General features: G+C 43.6%; 1 protein-coding gene across 1 annotated transcript; it reads left to right on the top strand.

Annotated features, from left to right (window-relative positions):
• Nucleotides 1-2653: 2653 nt before the first annotated feature.
• Nucleotides 2654-11626, top strand: LOC140638167 (pepsin B-like). Its single transcript, XM_072834987.1, has 9 exons — nucleotides 2654-2813; nucleotides 3382-3538; nucleotides 4714-4831; nucleotides 5334-5452; nucleotides 6105-6304; nucleotides 8081-8203; nucleotides 9996-10143; nucleotides 10995-11093; nucleotides 11321-11626. The coding sequence occupies exons 1-9, from the start codon at nucleotides 2758-2760 to the stop codon at nucleotides 11471-11473; spliced, it is 1173 nt and encodes a 390-aa protein (XP_072691088.1). The 5' UTR covers nucleotides 2654-2757; the 3' UTR covers nucleotides 11474-11626.
• The last annotated feature ends 10685 nt before the right edge of the window (nucleotides 11627-22311 follow it).

Here is a 22311-nt window from a genome sequence, read left to right as displayed (position 1 = left end):
CCAGTGCTCATCCCGTGAAGTGCCCACCTCAGTGCCCGTCACCCAGTCACCCCCACCCCCTGCCCACCTCCCCTTCCACCACCCCTAGTTCGTTTCCCAGAGTTAGGAGTCTTTCATGTTCTGTCTCCCTTTCTGATATTTCCCACTTATTTTTTCTCCTTTCCCCTTTATTCCCTTTCACTATTTTTTATATTCCTCAAATGAATGAGACCATATAATGTTTGTCCTTCTCCGATTGACTTATTTCACTCAGCATAATACCCTCCAGTTCCATCCACATCGAAGCAAATGGTGGGTATTTGTCCTTTTATTTTTACAGTCCTTTCCATTGCAAGGGGATCCTGAGTAGAAAATAATTTCCAAAGAAAAAAAGAATATAATTTCCAGAGCTAATTGGCATGAGGAGGACTGAGCAAACCCAGTGCCAGTCCTGTGAGTGGGTCTTGGCTTGCAAAAACAATGTTGGGAATTGCTCTTCTGGCCACACTAGTCACAGTGTTCTCTGACTTTGTGACACACACTGCACTCCTGGGTGCCATTGCTCAGGCTTTGCTTCTGCCTCCAGTGGCTTTTCCATTTTCCTCACTTTCTCATCTACCGTCCTGCAAGATCCTAACTCAAATGTGACCTCTTCCCTGAAGCTTTTCCATCCCCTCAGGAGCTATCACTTCTTGTCTATGCTTGCTTCATGAATACTGTTCTTATCACTCTCAATCATTCAACACATGTTTGGATGCTAGAGCCATCACATCATCTTGTAATTAGATGGTGTGTCAGTCATTAGGCAGGATGCTGACTTTACAGGATGATTTCGTTTTTTTTTTTAAATATATTTTTTTAAATTTTTATTTATTTATGATAGCCACACAGAGAGAGAGAGAGGCAGAGACACAGGCAGAGGGAGAAGCAGGCTCCATGCACCGGGAGCCCGACGTGGGATTCGATCCCGGGTCTCCAGGATCGCGCCCTGGGCCAAAGGCAGGCGCCAAACCGCTGCGCCACTCAGGGATCCCTCGTTTTTTTTTTTTTTTTATGTTTAACTATTTTAATTGATTAATTAAAAAAGGAATATATGACGGAGGACTTAATTTACATACTGGTATGAGATCCAAAAGGTGGGCTCACTTTGGAGCTAACAGAGCTTAAACTTTGGGGTTCTCACCCAAAAGGCCCCCTCCAGGACCCTGGATCTAATTTTTAATTTGCAATTTTGTGTGTGTGTGTGTGTGTGTGTGTGTTTAAAGACATCCTCTGAAGTCATATAAGCCTCTCACTCCTCAAAACCTGGATCTGCTCCCGCCACCAAAGACTGTCATGACCTAGAAGCCAGATGCCTGGCTGGGTAGTAAATGCCAATGATGGTAGTAATCGTTATAATAATGAACACTGACAGTACTAATAAGAGCAGCTTGGGTGATAGTGGTAATAATGATCATAGCAGCGACTACTGTTTACCAAGCACTGTGCTGATCTGAACAACACTTTATGCAGGATCATTTATACCCATTTAGAAGACAAGGAAATGGAGGCTTGGTGGGTCAAGAATCTTGCAGAGCAAGCTTGCTCCCACCTGCTGCTGGAACCAGTTCTTGTGGCCATGGCTCAGGCTTTATCAAGAGGCCAGAGAGCGAGGCTCACCTGAGCTGACCTTTAGAAAACTTTTGTTTTCCAGACCTTGATCCTGTGGGCTGAGCTGAATTCTGCGAAAGGGCCCCGGCCCCGGCCTTCTCGGCCTTCTCCGTGCTTGTCTTTACGGATGACCCGTGCTCACTAGTGCTGCAGAGCTGTGTGTGGGCAGGTGTGGGATTCTGTGTGTACATCTTCCAACAGTTAATACGAGTGCAGCCAATCCTCATTATTCATGTTCCTCTGTTTGTGAATTCACCTACTTACCCTTATTTGCAGCCTCCAAATCAATGCTTGTGGTACCTTCTTGGTCATTCGCAGACATCAGTCACCTGATGGGCACAATCCTGGCTGAGTTCAAAAGGGGTAACTCTCTGCCTTCTCCTTCCATCTATGTAGTAAACGAGTGTGCAGGACATTTCTGAAATTTCTTTGTACTCCCAGAGCTTAGTGCAGAAGTGAGAACTAAGCACTAAGATGGAATAAACGAGTGTGCAGGACGATTTCTGAAATTTCTTTGTACCCCCAGAGCTTAGTGCAGAAGTGAGCACTAAGCACTAAGATGGAGTAGACCTTCCATCAATGTTGGCTAATTGAGAACTAAGAAACAGAAAATACAGATCAGAGTGCCATGGGCTATGAGAATCACAGCAGAAGACTATAGATGAGTCTGATGAGAGGAACAGGAGGGAAAAGGGGAATCAGAAGTGGAGAGTCTACTGTAAATCTCCAGAAAGCACATGGACTTTGGAGCCAAAGAACAGATTGTTCTGGCAGAAGTTGCCAGCACCCATTTCCCAGTAGATGTGGGCACCAGGATCCTTCGTCCCCAGTGCATTTCACATTTGTTATCATATCGTTTGGATTCCATCAGCAAAGCCACTAATCACTTTTTAAATTGACTGCAGAGTGGACATTAAAGGCCAAGGTGTTTGCCAGAAGGAAAAACAAACAGAACCCATGGATGTGTAGGAGCACAAGCTGGTACAAGGCTAAGAAGCCCACATGCCAACAGGGGGAAAGTGCAGGGAGATCAGGGTATAAAAGAGAGACTCAATCTCCCTCTGTCTGTTCCAACTCTTGGGTGTGCCACTGTGTCCTGTGTGTCTGTGGGCCACAGAAATCAGCACCATGAAGATCCTGGTCTTGGTTTTGGTTTGCCTACACCTCTCAGAGGGTGTGGAAAGGTGTGTATAGGGATTCAGCTTTACAGTGATATTCAGCCCCAAGGCAGCATCAGAAGCTGGGGAAGAGCAAAGGCCTTCCCCTGCAGATCTCATGGAAAAGCGGGCAGATTGTGTCTTGGTACATGAACCCCAAAACCACAGGGACGAAAGACTTAAAATGGATGATGATGATGATGAAGATGATGATGAGTGTATGTAGGTGTGTGTGTGGTGTGTGTGTATGTTTTTAAAGGTACGTTGGTGTTTTGTTGGCTAAGAAAGAGGGATACAGGGCTCATGTCTCAAGTTTATAGGAGGGACTTTGGATAAACAGAAATTTATTCCTTGGAAACAATATGCAAGCAGGAAACCCCATATATACCTTGTAGTGGATTTTCAGGCTAGGAATGCTGCTGGAAATGCTGGAGTGACTGCAGTGGTCAGAACTCACTAAAATCCAGGAGGATTTCTTATAAGAGGCTCTTCTAAGAGGACTAGGGAGGTTTGGAAACTCCAGATCAGGTCATTGAAGGGATTGCTATAATGGAAAAGGTGAAGCTCACTCCTTTTGTTTGCCTATTCTCCACAGAATTATCCTGAAGAAAGGCAAGTCCATCCGCCAGGTGATGGAAGAGCGGGGTGTCCTAGAGACATTCCTGAGGAACCACCCAAAGGTTGACCCAGCTGCCAAGTATCTTTTCAATAATGATGCTGTTGCTTATGAGCCCTTCACCAACTACCTGAATGTAAGTCAAGGGGGAGGTAATGTCCATAACCTTTGGCTAATAAGCACTCTTGATACTATTTAGACCTCCCATTAGTCTGATTTTGGTCTTTTTACTAAACCTATGTCTCACCTTCCTATGGAAAGTATCTGGATAATTTTGAGTTGGTACCACTTGACACTATAGTATTTCCTTTCCTTCCTTCTTTCCTCTCATTACTGGCTCACTCTCTAAAGCTCTCTTTATATGGTTAAGAGATTCACAGTGACATATTCAAGTCAGTTGAGAGGGCCAGGAAGGAAGTCCCAGTGATGAGCTGCAGGGGAAAGAAGGAGAGCACGTGCAAAGCTGCCAGGCAAAATCTCCAGTGGCCCCAGCTGCTATATATCTTCTCTTTTGGAAACATACACTGGTACTCAGAGCAAGTATTTGAACATTCTTTAGGCTGCAGTGTCTGCTCAGGGCATCTCATCATACTGGTGTCCTGTAGGCTGTCTTTAGTGAGGTGTTACATGCGTGTCAGATCTAGAAGCCACCCTAGGGATTTCCTACCTGGATTTCCCCTTTCTATAGATGTAGAAGAAGAGGCAGGTAAGTGACGTGGCTGGCCTGAATTCACTTAGAACTGAAACTGTGTCTCAGTGAAGTTATCTTTTTGCTTTCCATGCTACGTCTCATTCTAGGTTTCCTGGGGCCTTAGCTACTGCATGACCAGAAGGAGAAGAATGGTGGGGAAATATCTAACACTGGAAGAGAAAGAGGGGTGTGTGTGTGTGTGTGTGTGTGTGTGCGCGCGTGTGTGTGAGAGAGAGAGAGAGAGAGAGAGAGAGAAAGAGAGAGAGAAACGGGGAGGATGGATGGACACTGGGAGTGAAGAAAAAAGTGATTGCTTCTCCAACTTTGCATGTTCTGGCACAGAATGATAAATCCATGGAGGTATTACGTGATACAATGTACAAAAAGCTTTGGAAGAAGATATCGTCTTGCCAGACTAATTCTCACCTAGTCAAAATCTTGCAATTAGGGACAAAAATGGGAATATTGAGGGGATCTGGTTCCAGATATGAAGGAGCACTTCTGGAAAGAGGAGAATATTTTTTGGAAAAAATGTGGTTTCTAGTGAGTCAACTTGTTCCCCCCGTCTTTAGGAGGAGCCTTGGCAGCTGAATGAGAGTGACAATCTTTTGTCTTTGCAGTCCTATTACTTTGGAGAGATCAGCATTGGGACACCACCACAAAATTTCCTGGTCCTCTTTGATACGGGCTCCTCCAACCTGTGGGTGCCCTCCACCTACTGCCAGAGCCAGGCCTGCTGTGAGTATACCACCATCACCACCCACCCATAGATAGGAGAAAAGGGTGGGGCAGAGTCAGAATTGATCACAAACTCAGCGTCAAAGTCCCAAGTTCCTGGTGCATACCCTTGATCTCATCCTCCTTAAATTCAGACCATCTGGAAATCTTGCCTTGGTCTAGATTTCACAAGTACTACAGTTCTGGAGAGAGACCGCAGAAATAGACCAAGGCTTCCATTCCTTTCTACATTGTTCTTTTTCCTCAGCTTTCTCTTATTGGCCCCAATTCCTGGCACTTTTGTATTGAGCAATCCCTTAGGAAATGGAAGGGATTGGGGCAGCATCTGTTTACCAAGGGGACAGACTTTTCTGGGGCCACAGATTGTTTTCAGCATAAAGGATCTTGAGGCTGAAGCCCAATCTCAGGCTTGGTCTGATGGTCTTAGGCCATCAAGGGTAGATGTCCTCCAAGTTTTTTGGAAAGTGTACTGACATTAACATTCCATTCTAATCTTACGCAGCCAATCACAACACATTCAACCCCAGCAGTTCCTCTACCTACAGAAACAATGGACAAACCTATACACTATATTATGGAAGTGGCAGCCTGACTGTGCTCCTGGGATATGACACTGTGACTGTAAGTGCTGTTTTCATACTTCTGTGGGTCTGCTCTTTGGTTCCCCTTTTCTAGAGCCTTCATCTATCAGAGAGTCTCATGATTACTAAATAGGTGCAAATTCCCAGAAGCTAATTGTGGGAAAGGATGCCAAAGGCCATGTAATTAAACCTTTCTCCCAAAACAAAAATTGCCACCTCTCCCCCAAGCAGTCCTGATTGCAGCAGACTCTTTACATTGTGCTTCCCTGTGACTTTGCTCCTTGGTCGTAATGTGCCCTCTGCAGTCACATGAAGCACATCTGCTTTCTCTTCCACATGATTTCACTCTAGGTATTTGAAGACCCTCCTTTCACTATTTTCTTTTCTTTACATCAATCACCCACAGTTCCTATGTCATTTGTGCACATGGATTGTTCAATATAAAACCCGCCACTGTTCTTTCACTATCTATGGAAGTGGAAATTCTAAGTCCAGAACACAATGGCCTCTGCTTCCCCAACACCCACATGGTTGGGTGTTACTGTTGTCCCTTCATCTTCCATACCCCATCTAATGATTGAGCTAAGCATGAAAAAAGCCAACTTCCTCCCCTAGAAAAGTATAGAGTCTATCCCTGTGCACTTAAGTCTGGGAAGGATCTGTCCACCTGAATTTTCTTTCTGCTTTCCCAGGTTCAGAATATCGTCATCAATAACCAGGAATTTGGTCTGAGTGAGATTGAACCCAGCAACCCCTTCTACTATGCAAATTTTGATGGTATCCTGGGAATGGCCTACCCCAACCTGGCCGTTGGGGATAGCCCCACAGTCATGCAGAGCATGGTGCAGCAGGGCCAGCTCACCCAGCCCATCTTCAGCTTCTACTTCTCTCGGTGAGCATACGGGTCCTGGGTAGGTCTTAGCAAATTAGGTGTTGTGGGGGCTTTCAGCAAATCAACATCAGACAAGGCTGAGGTTTTAACATATCCTGACACAATGAGTATAACCTGCTACCTGCATTACATGTATTTCTGAAAATTCATAATTACATTTTTTTAATATTTTATTTATTTATGACAGATACAGAGAGAGAGAGAGAGAGAGGCAGAGACACAGGCAGAGGGAGAAGCAGGCTCCATGCACCGGGAGCCCGATGCGGGATTCGATCCCGGGTCTCCAGGATCATGCCCTGGGCCAAAGGCAGGCACCAAACCGCTGCGCCACCCAGGGATCCCTCATAATTACATTTTTGAAGGGATTATATTTTTTTCACTAGAGGGGTTTTATAAAAAGATTTTATTTATGCATTTGACAGAGAGAGAGAGAGAGACAGAAAGAGAGTATGAGCAGGAGAAGGGACAGAGGGAGAGGGAGAAACAGACTCCCCACTGAGCAGAGAAGCCCAACAGGGGGCTTGATCCCTGGATCCTGAGATCACGACCTGAGCCAAAGGCAGACACCCAACTGACTGAGCCACCCAGGTGTCCCTGAACTAGAAGAATTTTCAATTCAGGCCAAAGACATAAGATGACTCTTTCCTTAAAAACAAACTACAGTCCCTCAAGTTTTAATTAGTAAATGTGGAGATTGTTGTATTTGATTGACAGAGCCGTAAAGCTTTAGAACAAGGTATATGATTACTTATTAATATAAATAATTACAAATATACAATAAAAAGGACTATAATAAATGATATTTATAATGTGTCTGACCCTATAAAGAGGTCTTGTAGTTATTACTTCACATGACATCTCAAAAATCTTGTTATTAGCTTCATTTTTCCACAGATGAAATGCAGGCTCAAACAGGTGTTCAAAATTGAGCAAGGTCTGGTAGGTATGAAGCCATGACTCAAATGCAAACATCTTGAGCACAAATCTAACACTTTTCCTACTCTACTGGCTTTGAGCTTTTTAAAAAATATTTTATTTATTTATTCATGAGAGACACACAGAGAGAGGCAGAGACACAGGCAGAGGGAGAAGGAGGCTCCTTGCAGAGAGCCTGATGCAGAACTCGATCCCAGGACCCTGGGGTCACGACCTGAGCCAAAGGTAGATGCTTAGCCACTGAGCCACCCAGGTGCCCCTGGCTTTGAGCTTTTATGGCAAACTGTACTGATTCTTCTTCCTAATCACATGATACTCAGGGTACCTGAGTTCTTCAATGACCAGCAGGCCTAGGATAGGGAACAGAAGTGGTCTGAATCCCTTTAACACTGTCTAATTACCAACCTGAGCATGGCAGGAGCATCCTCTTGACTGCACACTAGATCTCTCTCTCTCTCTCTCTCTCTCTGTCAGGCCCCATCCCAGGTGCTCCCTGAGGTCCTGAGGTATTTCTTCTTGTTCTCACTCTGACCCCAGGAGAGTTTCTCTGGAATGCTTTGATAGTTTGTTTTCACAGGCCTAGTTTCCAATTCCAACTCCTCTTTTATGGGAATAGTCTGTGTTTCCAGTTCTCTGATATTCTGGGTGTTCCTCTGAGGAGCCTCTTCTCCCTTGTGCCTTGAGCCTGGTAGAGTCTGAGAGCAGGTCAGAGGATGATACCCCTTGTGCTGTGGTTCCTCTGTGTCTGAAAGACAGAGGGATAGTTAAAGCGGAGGGAGGAGCTGCCTGAAACTATGTGAGTTATGGGAAGAACTTGTGCTCTTCTCCTTTTCTCCCCAGCCAACCAACCTATGAGTATGGTGGAGAGCTCATCCTGGGAGGTGTGGACACACAGTTTTATTCTGGTGAGATCGTCTGGGCTCCAGTCACTCGGGAAATGTACTGGCAGGTTGCCATCGATGAGTAAGTACAGAGGAAAATTCCTATGGATTGTGGATACCCCTAGGGTGTTCCTCCAGTGTGACAATATTTCCTGTTCTTGCATTGGCACAAACTTCATAAAGAATCAGCAAATCCTCATGCTCATTATTCCAGGAGCTCAGTAGACTCTGACATCTAGCTCTAGACTAAACTTTTTGACTTGTCATTGAGCCTTGTCATGCCAGCAGGTTGGTCATTCCTAGACTTCTGTGAACCCATGTCTTTGTTCCCTGAAGCTTCATTATCTCAAGTAGCACAATCTTTACCAAGTCCTTCATAAGTAAGAGTAATAGCTGTCATCGATGTTTTCTATGTGCCAGATACTGTGCTAAATATTTTATATATATTATTGTATGTGTATTTCACTGCAGCACTATAAGGTGGTCAGTAGTATATTTCATTGCACAGATAAAGAAATCAGGGCTCAGAGGTTAAGTAACTTATCCAAAGTCATACATTTCACAAATTTCCAAATTTGAGCCCAGAGATATCTGATCCCATAGCTCAGGACTATGACTCAGTTACTTCTACACTCCAGGCCTTCAGGAAATCTCCATCACTGCCAATTAAAGATACACTTCTTTGGCCTATACTCAAGACCATATATAACAGCAGGGCACTTCCTACAGGAACAGCCTTCCCACCACTTCCTGATGTGCAGCACAGACTTCACCATGTCCTTACACCTTGCCATGACTCTCTTGCTGCTTCTCTTTTGACTATATCACCTGAAGTGCCCCCCTCATGTCCTGGGTGCATCCTTCTGAGCCCAGATGAAGTCCTCTCTCCCTCGAAAAGGTCTCTTAGGGGCCCAATCTCTCTTTCAGTCCCATAGTATTACTGGCGTGTATCCCAACTTGTATCTCCTCATTTCAGGGTAGCCACAGGGACACCAGCCCAATGTGCATGAATAGACAGGGAGATAAGCAGTTGAATATCTGGCAAGTAGTTTTCTGTGCCTGGAATAGAGGGGTCTTGTCACTTGGAACAATGGCACTCACCCTTTAAGCATCTCTTCTCTGAAAAATCCTTGTCTGACCGACTACTTCTCACTCCCACAGTAGATCAAGTCCCTCCTTCTCTGGCCTCTTTAGTTTTTTCATGGAACTCACCATGGTTACAATCAAACCCTGTGTTTGATTGTGCATTTCTATTAAGTGTCTGACAGTTCCACCACACTGCCATGTCTGTTTTTGTTCACCATTATATCCAAGTGCCTTGATCCACCAACAGTACTCAAAACATACATGGACTGAAGAGGAAGGGTAGAGCTGCAGAAAAAGCTGAATGAGGAATCAGGGAGTGAATCACAAAGAACCGTATTATGGCAATCACCAGGTACAGCGATAAGTCATGACTTAATATACAGTGTAGTCTCATGCCTATTAGAATGTACTCTTTAAAAACAGATAATGTAATTAGTCCTCCTTGTATCACCATAATAGTTATAAGAGTGTCTTGCATATAGTAGGTGCACAAAGTGTGTTTATGAAGTGATTAACATCTGGCAGCTTTTGACACTGTGTGCCATGCCTCGTGTAGGTAGATTAAAGAAGATAAGACACAGTCTTGCCTCTTCAGAGCTTTCAGTCAGAGCTGAAGGGGTTACCAGAACAAGAAAACACAAAACATTACATGGACAGCTATGTCGTGGGGTGGCCTGGTTTCCTGGAGAAGGCAGAATGTTGAAGCTGCAAGTTTAGGGCAATTAGAGGGGATATGGACATGTTTGTGGCACAGGCACCTAATTCTCTTCTATTGGTGTTCCCCTCAGGTTCCTCGTCAATAATCAGGCCACTGGTTTGTGCTCCCAGGGCTGCCAGGCCATTGTGGATACAGGGACCTATGTGCTAGCTGTTCCCCAGCAGTTCATGGGCTCCTTCCTGCAAGAAACTGGAGCCCAGGAGGCTCAGAATGGTGATGTGAGTAACCAGAAGCCAAGGGTTTCTCTGTACATCCACACAGCCATAGCACAGGAGGAGGGATTTGGGCAGGGACCTGAGCCTCTGGTAGGACAGATCAGGTGGGGATACAACATGCCTTTCAGGCAAGGAGGGGTAAAGAAAGGTAGAAATACCAACTCTAATTCTGAGTATGGGCTGAATGGCTGTCAGGAGAGGTGGCTGTTCCTTTCCAGGTCCTAAGAGTACATCTCACCTTGATGTGGCCACTGTCATTTGACTATATGCAACAGAGCCAGACATATTCCATTTGTCCATTCCACTTGGGTTTTTTTCTTGTTTAGGAGTTCTTCTTTGGCTTTTGCTCTGAGCAGGCTCCTGTGCCTACCCCAGATCCCCTTATATACACTTCTGTAGTTTGCTCCCCCTGCATGCAAGAGTCTAGTATAGTCAGACTAAATCTTGGTTCTTCAGGGTGTGTGTGTATGTGTGTGTGTGTGTGTAGTACATTGACAGGTGCACACAAGCGTGGGTATGAATTTTCAAAAGCACAGTTCCACAGCGTGTGCCCATGCTTCTCTGTAAGTGGTACATTCTGGCAGTAGAATCCTGTGATCTGAAATGAGCCTAACTCATTATGGCCATATAAATACAACCAAAATCTTGGAGCTGAGATGTGTCCAAGGAGGCCCAGGAAAGTGGAAGCATCTGGTCCGTGTTGTGCCTGTGAATTGGGTTTTACCTTCCATGCTCTCAACCAACCTCTGCTGGAAGGTCAGGAAGATAGTCTCACTGGGAAAGGGGAAATCAGGACCTTAGTCTGGGCCCGCAGTCCAATGGCACTCTACAGTTCCGCTTCTCTTCTCTCTCAGTTTGTGGTCAACTGCAACTCCATACAGAGCATGCCCACCATCACCTTTGTCATCAGCGGGTCACCTTTACCTCTGCCTCCCTCTGCTTATGTCTTCAACGTACGTATGCATTCTAGTCTCCATGGATATGGGATTGGATGGCTCAAAGTGCCGTTCTGTGTCCCAGCTCACTTCTGGGCACCTATGGGAAGTCATCAGTGGCAGGGCTGAGGGTGAACAAGAGGCCAGAGACCCTATGGGTGTCATGGAATATAGGGTGGGAAGTTCCTGTGGGAAAAGGCCTTTCCATTCACCTGGTTATATCCTCATGTTCTTTGTATTTTCAGAACAATGGCTACTGCACACTTGGGATTGAGGCCACTTACCTGCCCTCCCCCACTGGGCAGCCCCTGTGGACTCTGGGAGATGTCTTCCTCAAGGAATATTATACTATCTACGACCTTGCCAACAACAAGATGGGCTTTGCCCCCTCTGCCTAGACTAGCAAGAGGCCGCTGTCTCCTCCCTCCCAGCAGGACTCTGGGGTTGCCCTACTGTTTCTCTGGGCTGACAGAAGCATTTTGGACTAGTCTGACCCTTCTATACACTAGTCTTACTTCCTGCAACTAATAAATCAAGAATCTCCAAAAATCCTTACTGTTCCTTCCAAATGTCTTCTTTGTGTTCTGCTTATAGTAGTTTCTTCTAAATTGAAAGTTAGCAATAGCTCTTTGGGGGATATGTTAATTCACCAATAGGAAAGGACATGGAGCAAAGGTTTCTGAGTGAGGATGCACAGCACAGACATTAAGGACACAGTAGTACCTACACGAGGTACTCTCGTAGAGGTGACCAGTCCTCCCAGCACTGGCACTTCCAAGACAATTTTCACTCCGTTCTTAGAAAAGAATGTGAAACAGAGTAGTCTCTAACTCAAGAATATTAAAGAAGAAAAAAGTAACCTTAGAGAATGTTTCAAACTGGCTCTCTGAGGAAACAGATCAGAAAATGGTAGTTTTTCTTGAAGGGAGTAGCACATTTTTAATGAATAGTTTCTGGTATTTTCACAGGCCCCATTCCTCCCTGCTTAATACAGATGGTCTCAAGCTGTTCGCATATACAATTCACCTGCCTGGTCCTGAAAGTTTTTGAGTTTTGAAACCCAGTCTCATTTTACAGTATAAGAAGGAGAGGCACAGACCTGTTATCATACAGGTAGTGTTAAAATCAGATCCAAAACTGTGCATTAAACATTTTTTAATTCTGTTGTTATATAATAAACTCTGCTACATGTTAGCCATGGGGGCACACAATTACAAATGAGGCATGGCGTTGGCACACTAGGAATTTTCTAGCAAGTACAACATATTGCTCTTGAGCATGTTTCCTGTCTGAAGTAAGCCCAGTAGCTGAACTCACATTCCATAATAGGTTATGAACAATCATCTGCAGTGGTTTCTTCTAATGCAGTAATGCTGCCTTTATGGAGTTAAAAACTGGTATCGCTCTGGAGTTCAAACTTGTTTCAAGAAATGTAATTAGAAGGACATACCTGGAAAGAAAGATGCAAAGAATTCTCAACCCAGATGTGTGCGGGTGGTGGTGATGGATGGAGGTATCCATTTTTCTACACTGTTGGCATCATTCCCCTCCACCAACCCATAATGAAGTTGATCTTAAGGAGTTGGGTAATGTCTGCACTTTGGCCATTCCTTTTTCTTTCCGTTGTGTTTCTTTTTATGCGAGATATGGCCTTTTTTTGGTCAGAGAGAAGGGAGCTCAGTTCAGCCCCAATTCACCTGCATTCTCATCCCTGCCCTGTCAGCCACTGTTCCTGCCTCAGTATCACCTCTATTCATGCTCTGGTGGTCGGCTGCAACTATAGAGTGCAAAGATCTTGAGATGGAGATATGATTGCTAGAAACTCTCATGAGTAAGCTGAAATTCATCAGCAGGGACTGTCCTCAGCCACTGGAGCAACATAAGGTATTGGTAAAGCCAAAGCTAGAAATTCTCTGCTCCTGGATTCTAGAAACTAGCAACCAAGAGCAGCTCTCCACAGCTTATGGTCTATTCCACCTTGTCTATCATTGTAGGATGGGGACAAGATTTATTAATGTGTGATTGTTTCCCACCTTCCCACTCTGTCCCCATCACACTAATAAAGATCTTGTCTGTCTGATTCCTGTTTCTTATTTATGTTATATGTATACAGACTGAGGGACTGGAGAAGGAAAGAGAGAGAGAGAGAGAGAGAGAGAGAAAGAGAGAGGCCACTAGGTCAAAAAAGGTAAAAAGAGGAGGAGTAAATGAGATTTTTAAAAAGCTGGAAGGGCACTTGATGGGGATGAGCACTGGGTGTTATTCTATATGTTGGCAAATTGAACACCAATAAAAAATAAATTTATAAAAAAAGAGCTGGAAGGCAACAGGGAAGAAAGAAAGAATAGAAATTATAGGTGGGGGAGACGAAAATAGAAACTTAGAATTTGGAATTTCTTGGGGGAGATGTTCCACACCAACATATCTGGGGGAGCATGTAGGAGGAAGATTTTGAGAAAAGTTGCATATACTTAAAAATTAGGATGTTTTTTAAAAATTGAGAGATTGATTTAGAGGACACGAGTAGAGGGAGGGATGAAGGGAGATGGAGAGAATTTCAGGCAGATTTTCCCCTGAGCACAGAGCCCGTGAGGGGCTTATCCAAGACCCTGAGATCATGGCCTGAGCTAAAATTAAGAGTCAGATGGACACTCAACTGACTGAGCCACCCTAGACCCCACAGATTAGAGACTTTTTAATGTTCTGCAAGAGACAAAAAAGATTGGAATTCCTTTTAAATTATTTTTGGCAGATATAATGTGTTTTTTTTTAAATTTATTTATGATAGTCACAGAGAGAGAGAGAGAGAGGCAGAGACACAGGCAGAGGGAGAAGCAGGCCCCATGCGCACCTGGGAGCCCGACGTGGGACTCAATCCCGGGTCTCCAGGATCACGCCCTGGGCCAAAGGCAGGCGCCAAACCGCTGCGCCACCCAGGGATCCTGGGTGGTTTTTAATGTGGTTTTTAAATGTAATTCATGCAGAAAGTGGCCACATGGACCCTAGTCTATGTTTGGGTTATACTTGTAAAAGTATTCTAGAGCTTTTATTTCTTATGTCATCACTACTTATGAAATATCATTCATTTGTTCATAAAGTATTTATTGAAATGTCTTTGTGTAAGTAAAATCTTCCCTGGTCCTTGACATCTTTTTGCATCTCCTCTGCCTACCCTCTCAACAGCTATGAGAGGTAATTACTGCTCCTTTCCTCCTCCCACAGCACTTTGTACCTCTGACATTGCACTACACAATGCACTGTATTTTACTCATCGCACATCTGTCTCCCCCACTCAATTATGATCTAGAGGAAAGAGACTTTATTATTCTCTTTAAGTCCCCAGATCTGACATGTCTTCTGACAACAAGTGCTTAGCAATTATATACCACCAAATTCATGATGATACAAGTGACATAAGTGCTGTTACAGTGAATGGTGCCCGAGAGTGGCAGGAAAGAGGAAGGTATCACAAAGGAAAGCATGCTAGATTTCATCTTGAACTATATGCAGGAGGGACTCACTGAGTAGAAAAAGTTAGAAAAGGGATCTCATGCAGAAATCAGCATAAGAACAGCAAAGAGGCTGGAGAATTTGTGTAAACAGCGAGTGGCAGGATATCTCAACTGGCTGGACACAAGGCACCTGAGAGGATAGCAGGAAATGAGGCATCCAAGGTGGGTTGTGGCCAGATGGGAAGGGTCTTGCTAAATGTCTGGACTTGATTCTCCAGTCAAGGGGCCCCATAACGGGTTTTAGCGGAGGAGAGACCTACGATATTTGAGGTAGAGGGCTCTGCTGGCAGGGCTCCTCTGCTGTTGACCAGCCCTCCGCTGGGCTCCCCCAGAAACTCAACTCCAGATAGATGCATAGCCTTTGTTCCCTGTGGAGCATCTGCTCTAGAACTCTGGACATTTTCCTAGGTTCATAATCATAGCTGAAAGACCTAAATAGAAATGAAAGACCCCTGTGTATCTGACCCCTAAATCCAGAATTTAGAGCCAACCAACAGTAGGTGAGCTCTTGGCTTCCCCCTTTCTTAGCTCCACTCTGACTCTGCTCTTAGTATGCAAATGTCACCAGAAATCTCAAAATCTGCTCTTCACACCATCCTGGTAGAAGTTTTGATCAAGGCCTGCTTCTGTGTGCCATTCAAAAACATGTTCAGAAGAATATTATCTTGTTGAGAAGATTTGCTCTGTAATGAGTTCTCTGAACTTGGCTACAGCAGGTGAGGGCTCTGACAACAAAATAGGCTGTGTGGGGCAGGGCTCGGGAATGGACAAAAGTAGACCTGGAAGCAGGTCCTAGGCTGGATTTCTGGTACATCCTTCTGCAGCTGTTCCCTCTTCACAGAGATAATGAGGCCCGTCTAGGCCCAGCCCTTATGTAGAGAGTCCTGGGCCCAGGCATTTGTGCTGAGCTGCAGCCATGATGGGGCATGCTGCTTTTAGCTGCTAAATCACACAGACCCTAGCCCTTTCCCCTCTTTTCTATACCCATGGGGGTCCTCTCCAGCAAGGAGCAGGGAGCAGGGATCCAGCCCCAGCTTCAAGAGGCTAAGGGCACCCGATGGGATGAGCACTGGGTGTTATACTATATGTTGGCAAATTGAATTTAAATTAAAGAGATGCAAAAAAAAAAAAAAAAAAAAAAAGAGGCTAAGGATTGGTTCGGAGTTTCCATGCCATTTCGCTCTTGTCCTGGCATGTACCCCCATTAGGCTGCTACTTTTTCAGACTGTTGTGCTCTGCCTTTTCACATGCTATGATACTGGAATTCAAGGAGTGAGGTTCTCTGTGGGTTGCTAGAAAGTGCTAAAGGAACAAAATACAGGTTTTAAAGGCCCAGAGGTGTGTTCCAGGAAGTCAGGCATTCCCTGAATATATCTACTCCAGTGCACTGCTTCTGTAGGTTCCACTCTGTGTTCCATTGCTTCTCTCTGCAATATTTTAACTAATAAAAATGTTTTCACAACCCCGTGTTCCCTTTATCTCTCCCCTTTCTCATCACCCATATCTTGCCCAATGTCAGCTGCTCTAGAGGAAGAACTAATGCTACTCTCTGTTCAGATCCACTACCTGACACCACACCATCTGGAACAGGCCTGAATAGCTGTGATTCACAAGCAGTGAGAGTTGCTGAGCAGCTGCCTTACAGGCTCTGAAGCATTCTGGGCCTCTGCAAGTAATGGTTGTTGCTCTCACTGGACATGTAGTAGATCATAGACAAAAGTAGATGGACTGGAGCTTGACTTAAGGTAATTGGTGAGAGGTAAGTATGCAGTCATTTGGAGCCGTAGTCACTACACCAGGTGTATGGGCCAATGGTTTAATTAAGAGACATTTATTTAGTTCTGAGTGTATGTCCCTTCAGTTACCTCACTACATCCTTGCAACAAAATTTTGAAGTAGGTTTTACTCCTTCCATTTTCATCAGTAAGCAAATGGAAGTCGGAGACATGTGATAAAGTATCCAGCATCCTGCCCCTGGAAGTGGAAGAACCACACTTCAGGTGTAATAATATCTTCCCCAGGCCCATACTCTTTCTAGTTCACCACTTACTAGGTGAGGGAGAATCCAGCACCAAGATCCCCTCCTCACCAGGGGTGGTTTAGGCACAGGCTGTGCAGAGGAAAATCATTTGCGGGAATTCCTGGGAGCTGAATGGGCTAATGATAATGATAATTATCCAGCAGAGCCATGGGCTTGCAGCTTCCCTGGGAAGCCCCCAGCTAAGTCACGGAATCATTGCTAGTGTTTTTACAGGTCTGGCTGTGTTGCTGCAGCAGTGGCTGAAATGTGTCATGAGTGTCTTTTTATCTGATAAGGGTGTTTCCACCATCAGTTGACCTCGATATTTGAAAATCTGAGGAGTTTGCGTTGTCATCTTCCATCTCCCAAAGGACATTCAAAGTTATTACAAAAAAAAAAAAAGAAGAAGAGAAAAAGAAAAAGAGAGAAGAAAGAAAGAAAGAAAGAAGGAAAGAAAGAAAAATGAGAAGGGGATGTGGAGAGAGAGAGAGAGAGAGAGAGAAAGAAACGGAGAGCTACCTCTACTTCACTCTGCCATGGCCCTCACATCCTCATTCCTTTGAATAGAAGATGGGAGTGAGGTCTGCTGAGGATCAAAATGATCCTTGCCAGGGTGTAGGATTAAGGTAGCAATAGAATGGGCTAGTTTAGACAGGATCCATCACTAACTCTTCAGAAGTTAGAAATCTTCAGGGACTCCAGGGGCCATTTTTATCCTCTATTTATTTGTTCTCACTCCATTCCCAGGTCCTTGAGAAGAGGGTTTGGCTTATAGTCTTACCTCATCAAGCTGGCCCATCTTATGCCTTCCTCACATCTCTAGCCTTAAATCCAGAGCAAGAACTGGCATCCCCACAGTATTTCTGGGGATCTTCCCCAAGAAGACCATGAAAGAGACCCAGGGCATGGAGATGCCAGGTTTCAAAGACTCCCGATTCCTCATCCCTGGTCTTCCCATCCAGGTGTAGCCATGAAACTTGTGTGTTACTTTACCAGTTGGCCCCAGTACCACTCAGGTCCTGCCAAACACATGTCAGAGAATGTGGAACTCTGCCTGTGTACGGACCTTATCTATGCCCTCACTGCTTTTTTTTTTTTTTTTTTTTTTTTTTTGCCCTCACTGCTTGATCAAGCACAAGATCATGCCCTGTGAGTGGAATGGTGATGTTCTGTAGCCCAGTTCCAGGCCTTCAAGCAGTGGTCAGTACTTTGTTCTCGCATATCTAAGAGAGTCATAGGTCAGACACTCTGGGTGAACTTGAAATCCAATTCAAAGGTAGTTTTGGGGGCCATCTCCCCACTCAAGGCTAAAGTACACAATATGGAAAGGGTAACTCTGGAGAAGAAGAAAGAAAATGTCAACTGTAAAATCAAAATGAGTTCCTTCTCTGCAGTAATTTTATCTTCTAGAAAAATTGGCTTCATTGGTCTAATCCTCTATTTCTCGTTCCCTACTTTTACTTCTAAACTGGAAGCCCCTGTCATAGTCTGGTCTCTGTCCTTCTGAAACTTCTTAGACAAGGGAAGTGAGCAAGAGAAAGTCCAGAATTGCCAGAGGGATTTAAAAGGAAAGTAGCTTTGGAAACTGAAATTCACCTCAGGGAACTTTCTAGAAGAATTACCTTCCTCCTGAGATCAGAATGGAAGAAGTCAACCCTATTTGGAAGATCCTATTTTCTGTTTTCAAATAGGTAGTGCAATGAACAATTTGAGGGGCCAGTGGGGGAGGTTTCAACCTACAGAGTCTCATGGGTGTCTTTGGGGAAATGTTCACCATTCCCTCCATGATAATGTCTCCAGTCATAAAGCAAAGTTCTCTACAAAATCCTACTTGCATATTGTGTAAGAGGAAGGCTCTCTTCCACTCAGTCTGGCCTCTGTCCTTCTGATCCAGAAAGAAAAAGGGTAGATCTTTGACCTGAAAACTTGTGTAGGTGCACTAATATGAATGGTTGGCATGAAGTTGATCCCTAGAGAGGCAGGAGGAGGATCCCAAGAGAAGAATTCTTCCAAGAGAAGAATTCCTGATCTTGGGAAGATGAGCTGAAGCCAGTTTGAAGGTGAAGAAAAAGGTGATTGAAGGGGGCACGAAAGATCTGAGAGGTATATCTGCAGGAGATTTTCTAGGACAGGGAAAGAACTAGAATTGGGAAATGAGAAATTTATCTTAAAATAGGGGCTAAGTGGAGTCCAGAGTTTTTATTCCTAGGATCATAGGTTGAGGAAAGGCTGAGAACTAGAGGTAGAGAACCAATATGAAGGGTTGCTCTATGGAAAGAATCTGTGACCTACACATGACCTATGCATAGTATATACTTGATATTTATTTGCAATACTTCAGTTTATTTTAGTAACTATTTCTTGAGCATGCATTATGTGTTAAGTACTATGGCAGGCACTGAAAATATAAATCTGAGATATACAAGGATTAAGGAACTACAGAAGAGAAGCTCTTAAGAATATAGTCTCCTCCTATTTCAATTAAAGCAAAGAATATGGATAGGGGGACATTACCAGTTCAGGAAACTCATGAAGGATACTAGATATCATTGAGATACCTCAAGGATATTAAATATTTATTGAATTGCATAAGACACATTTTGAGACACTGTAAGAAAAAAAAAAGATGAATAAGAGAGTCCCAGGAAGCTTCCTGTCTAGTGGAGAGACAAACATATACACACCCAACTGAATCCTGTAATGGGTAAATGCCATGATAGAGCATGCATAATGTGATAAGAAATTGTGAGAAAATAATGGTAAATTCTGCCATTTTCTGGAAGGACATTGTAAGTGAAGGGACTTGCATGAACAAAGGTATAGAGTGTGACAGTATAGAGTGTTTGGTCGAACTCTGAGGAATCAAGCAGCAGGAAAACTAGATCCTAAAAATAGGAAGAGAGAAAGAGGGAGGGAAGAATTAATGGACATTCTGCGAATGGAGAAATTGTCATTCATTTTTCCTTGCTGCTGAATTATGATGCTTTTCCTGAGGGGATTTGGGAGTTGAGGAGAGGAGAGTCACCTGGAATGTGACTGATGAATGTTGCAAGAAGACCCTAAAATAACAGGGTGGTTCATTTGCAAGCACTAAACACCAGTCTAGTTTTATTGCTCTCTAGGCTCTACTCCTATAGATATGATATCAAACTATGGGGAGTAGAGGCTAGAGATGAAAGTAGAGTTAAGGACAGTGCTTTATGGGCTGCTCATAGTTCCTCTGATATTTCTTGGAGCTTGGAGAAAGAAGGAAGGGGAAAGGTGATGGTATCTGAGTGCCATCAAGGATCATGCCTTCCTCCTTTGATACATTTAGACCAGAGGAAGCAAAAGTAACACAAAGAAAGGCAAGATTGACCTGAGGCAGAAGGAAGGAGATTCTGAGTGTTTATACCCATTTTATTCATAAGGGAGGAGATGAAACCACAGCTGTCCAAGAAGAGGAACTTTACTCCTTGTACTGCTGATAAGGGTAACAGAGATCTCAACCTTTTGCCATTGGAGGGTCATCGAGGGCCCAATAATGTTGCTGGCATAGGCTTTTAAGGAGGAGAAGGTAGAGCTAACCATAGTCAGTGATAATAGTCCACTAACTTAGGTGTGTAAGGAGTGGGTAGCTTCACTCACTCAAAGCCTCACTCACCTTGGCAATTCTTCACTGGTAACCAAAAGGGGATCTGATGGTACCTGTAGGCACACTTGCCTCTGAAATCCCAGCCTCAGGCCAAGTCTTCATGCTTATGGGAGGCAGCTGACCCCTCAACAAGAGAGAGTTCACTTTTGAAACTATGATAAATGTTCATTTCTATTCCATAGAAAGAAAGGGTCCCTGCATGTTATTGATTACCTACAATGTGCTAGCTGTTTTACATAAGATACTCCATTTGATTCTTATAATAAGCCTAGAGACTGAATTAAATGAAGAATGCGTGTGGAATATATGTTCAACAAATGGCAGTTGCTGTTATTATGAAATATGTACTATAATTTCCATTTTCTAATGAGGAAAGTGATGCTAAGAGAGGTTGCTTTACTTTCTGAGGACACATAATTAGTAAGTGGTGTAGTAGGATTTGGCTTACAGGTTTTAATAATTCCAAAGCTTATGCTCTTTCAACCATACCTTATAGACGCTCAGTTTCTAAGAATATTTGTCATTCCCAGAGTCCCTTAGACAGGGTGGGCATGGTTTCCTCTTTTAGACAACAATGTGGCTGTATATAGTGAAATTATATAAATATGTATGTGTACTCTTTAGCCTCCAATTCAAATTCCTGGGTGTTTATTGGAATGACAATATAATCGAAGTATTTATATGTAAAGGTGTTTCTTAAAGTCTTGCTTATAACTGCCAAATATTAAAACAATGAGGAAATAGTGTATTAAATTATAACCTATAAGCACAAAAAGATATTTTCAATCATTAAAAATAAGTACAAAAATTAAGCATTAATATGAGAAATCTTTATTTCCTATTTAAAGTGAAATGAAAAAAAAAAAACAAAAAAACAAAACAAAACCACCTAGGGTATAGATGGTTTTTGTACCGGGATAGTAGCCTTGTAAATGATGATGGGTGTGCAAAGACTGGAATTAACATGCCAAAAGGATGAGTTGCTTTATGTTTGTGATTTATTTTGAAACTTTCTGATAATATTGCATCATGCTTCCGATAATTTTATAGTGTTTTAAAAGACTCACTGCTGGATTGATAAACTCCTACACCACAGGTGATATCTCTGAGAGCCAATGGGTTTGGTGGTGCTAGTGTTGGGCTCATGACTTGGATGGCTTCCTGGGAAACTTCTGCAGTAAGGGATCATAACCTCTGACCTTTAAATGCAAACTTCTGCTGGTCCTGCAGACACCAGGTAATTGGAGAAACATATGTATACTTCAAACTATATTTTTTTAAAAGATTTACTTATTAGTTTATTCATGATAGGCAGAGAAAGAGAGAGAGAGAGAGACAGGCAGAGGGAGAAGCAGGCCCCATGCCAGGAGGCCGACTTGGGACTCGGTCCCGGGACTCCAGGATTGCACCCTGGGCCAAAGGCAGACGCTAAACTGCTAAGCCACCCAGGGATCCCTCAAACTATACTTTATATAGTTCAAGAAACTATAGTGTTGTGTCATGGATGCCCAAGGAAGCAGAAGCATAAGACAGTATCAGGTCTGAGGATTTTAATTCATTTTTAGCAGAGAAAAATTTAAATTTTTAAAAAGGTGACATATAATTTATTTCTCAAACTGGAGTACTTATTTTTTTAAATTTAAATTTAATTTGCCAACATATTATAACACCCAGTGCTCATCCCATCAAGTGCCCTCCTCAGTGCCCATCATCCAGTTACCCCATTCCCCCCACCAACCACCCCTTCCACAACCCTATGTTTGTTTCCCACAGTTAAGAGTTTCTCATGGTTTGTCTTACTCTCTAATTTTTCCCACTCAGTTTCCTTCCCTCCCTTATAATCCATTTCACTATTTCTTATATTCCATGTATGAGTGAAACCATATGATGATTATCCTTCTCTGATTGACTTACTTCATTCAGCATAATAGCCTCCAGTTCCATCCATGTCAAAGCAAATGGTGGGTATTCATCCTTTCTAACGGATGAGTAATATACCACATCTTCTTTATCCATTCATCTATCAAAGGACGTTGTGGCTCCTTCTAAGTTTGGCTATTGTGGACATTG

Source organism: Canis lupus, chromosome 8, assembly GCF_048164855.1.
Source record: "Canis lupus baileyi chromosome 8, mCanLup2.hap1, whole genome shotgun sequence".
Lineage (NCBI taxonomy): Eukaryota > Metazoa > Chordata > Mammalia > Carnivora > Canidae > Canis > Canis lupus.
Note: the sequence above shows the minus strand (reverse complement) of the source record. Positions and strands in the feature narration are given on the sequence as shown.

Excerpts from the sequence above, each read along its gene's own strand:
- LOC140638167 (XM_072834987.1), top strand. The coding sequence starts at position 2,758 with ATGAAGATCCTGGTCTTGGTTTTGGTTTGCCTACACCTCTCAGAGGGT. Across the intron at positions 2,814-3,381 it reads CTCTCAGAGGGTGTGGAAAG|AATTATCCTGAAGAAAGGCA; the intron begins GTGTGTATAGGG and ends TATTCTCCACAG. Across the intron at positions 11,094-11,320 it reads CCTCTGCTTATGTCTTCAAC|AACAATGGCTACTGCACACT; the intron begins GTACGTATGCAT and ends TTGTATTTTCAG.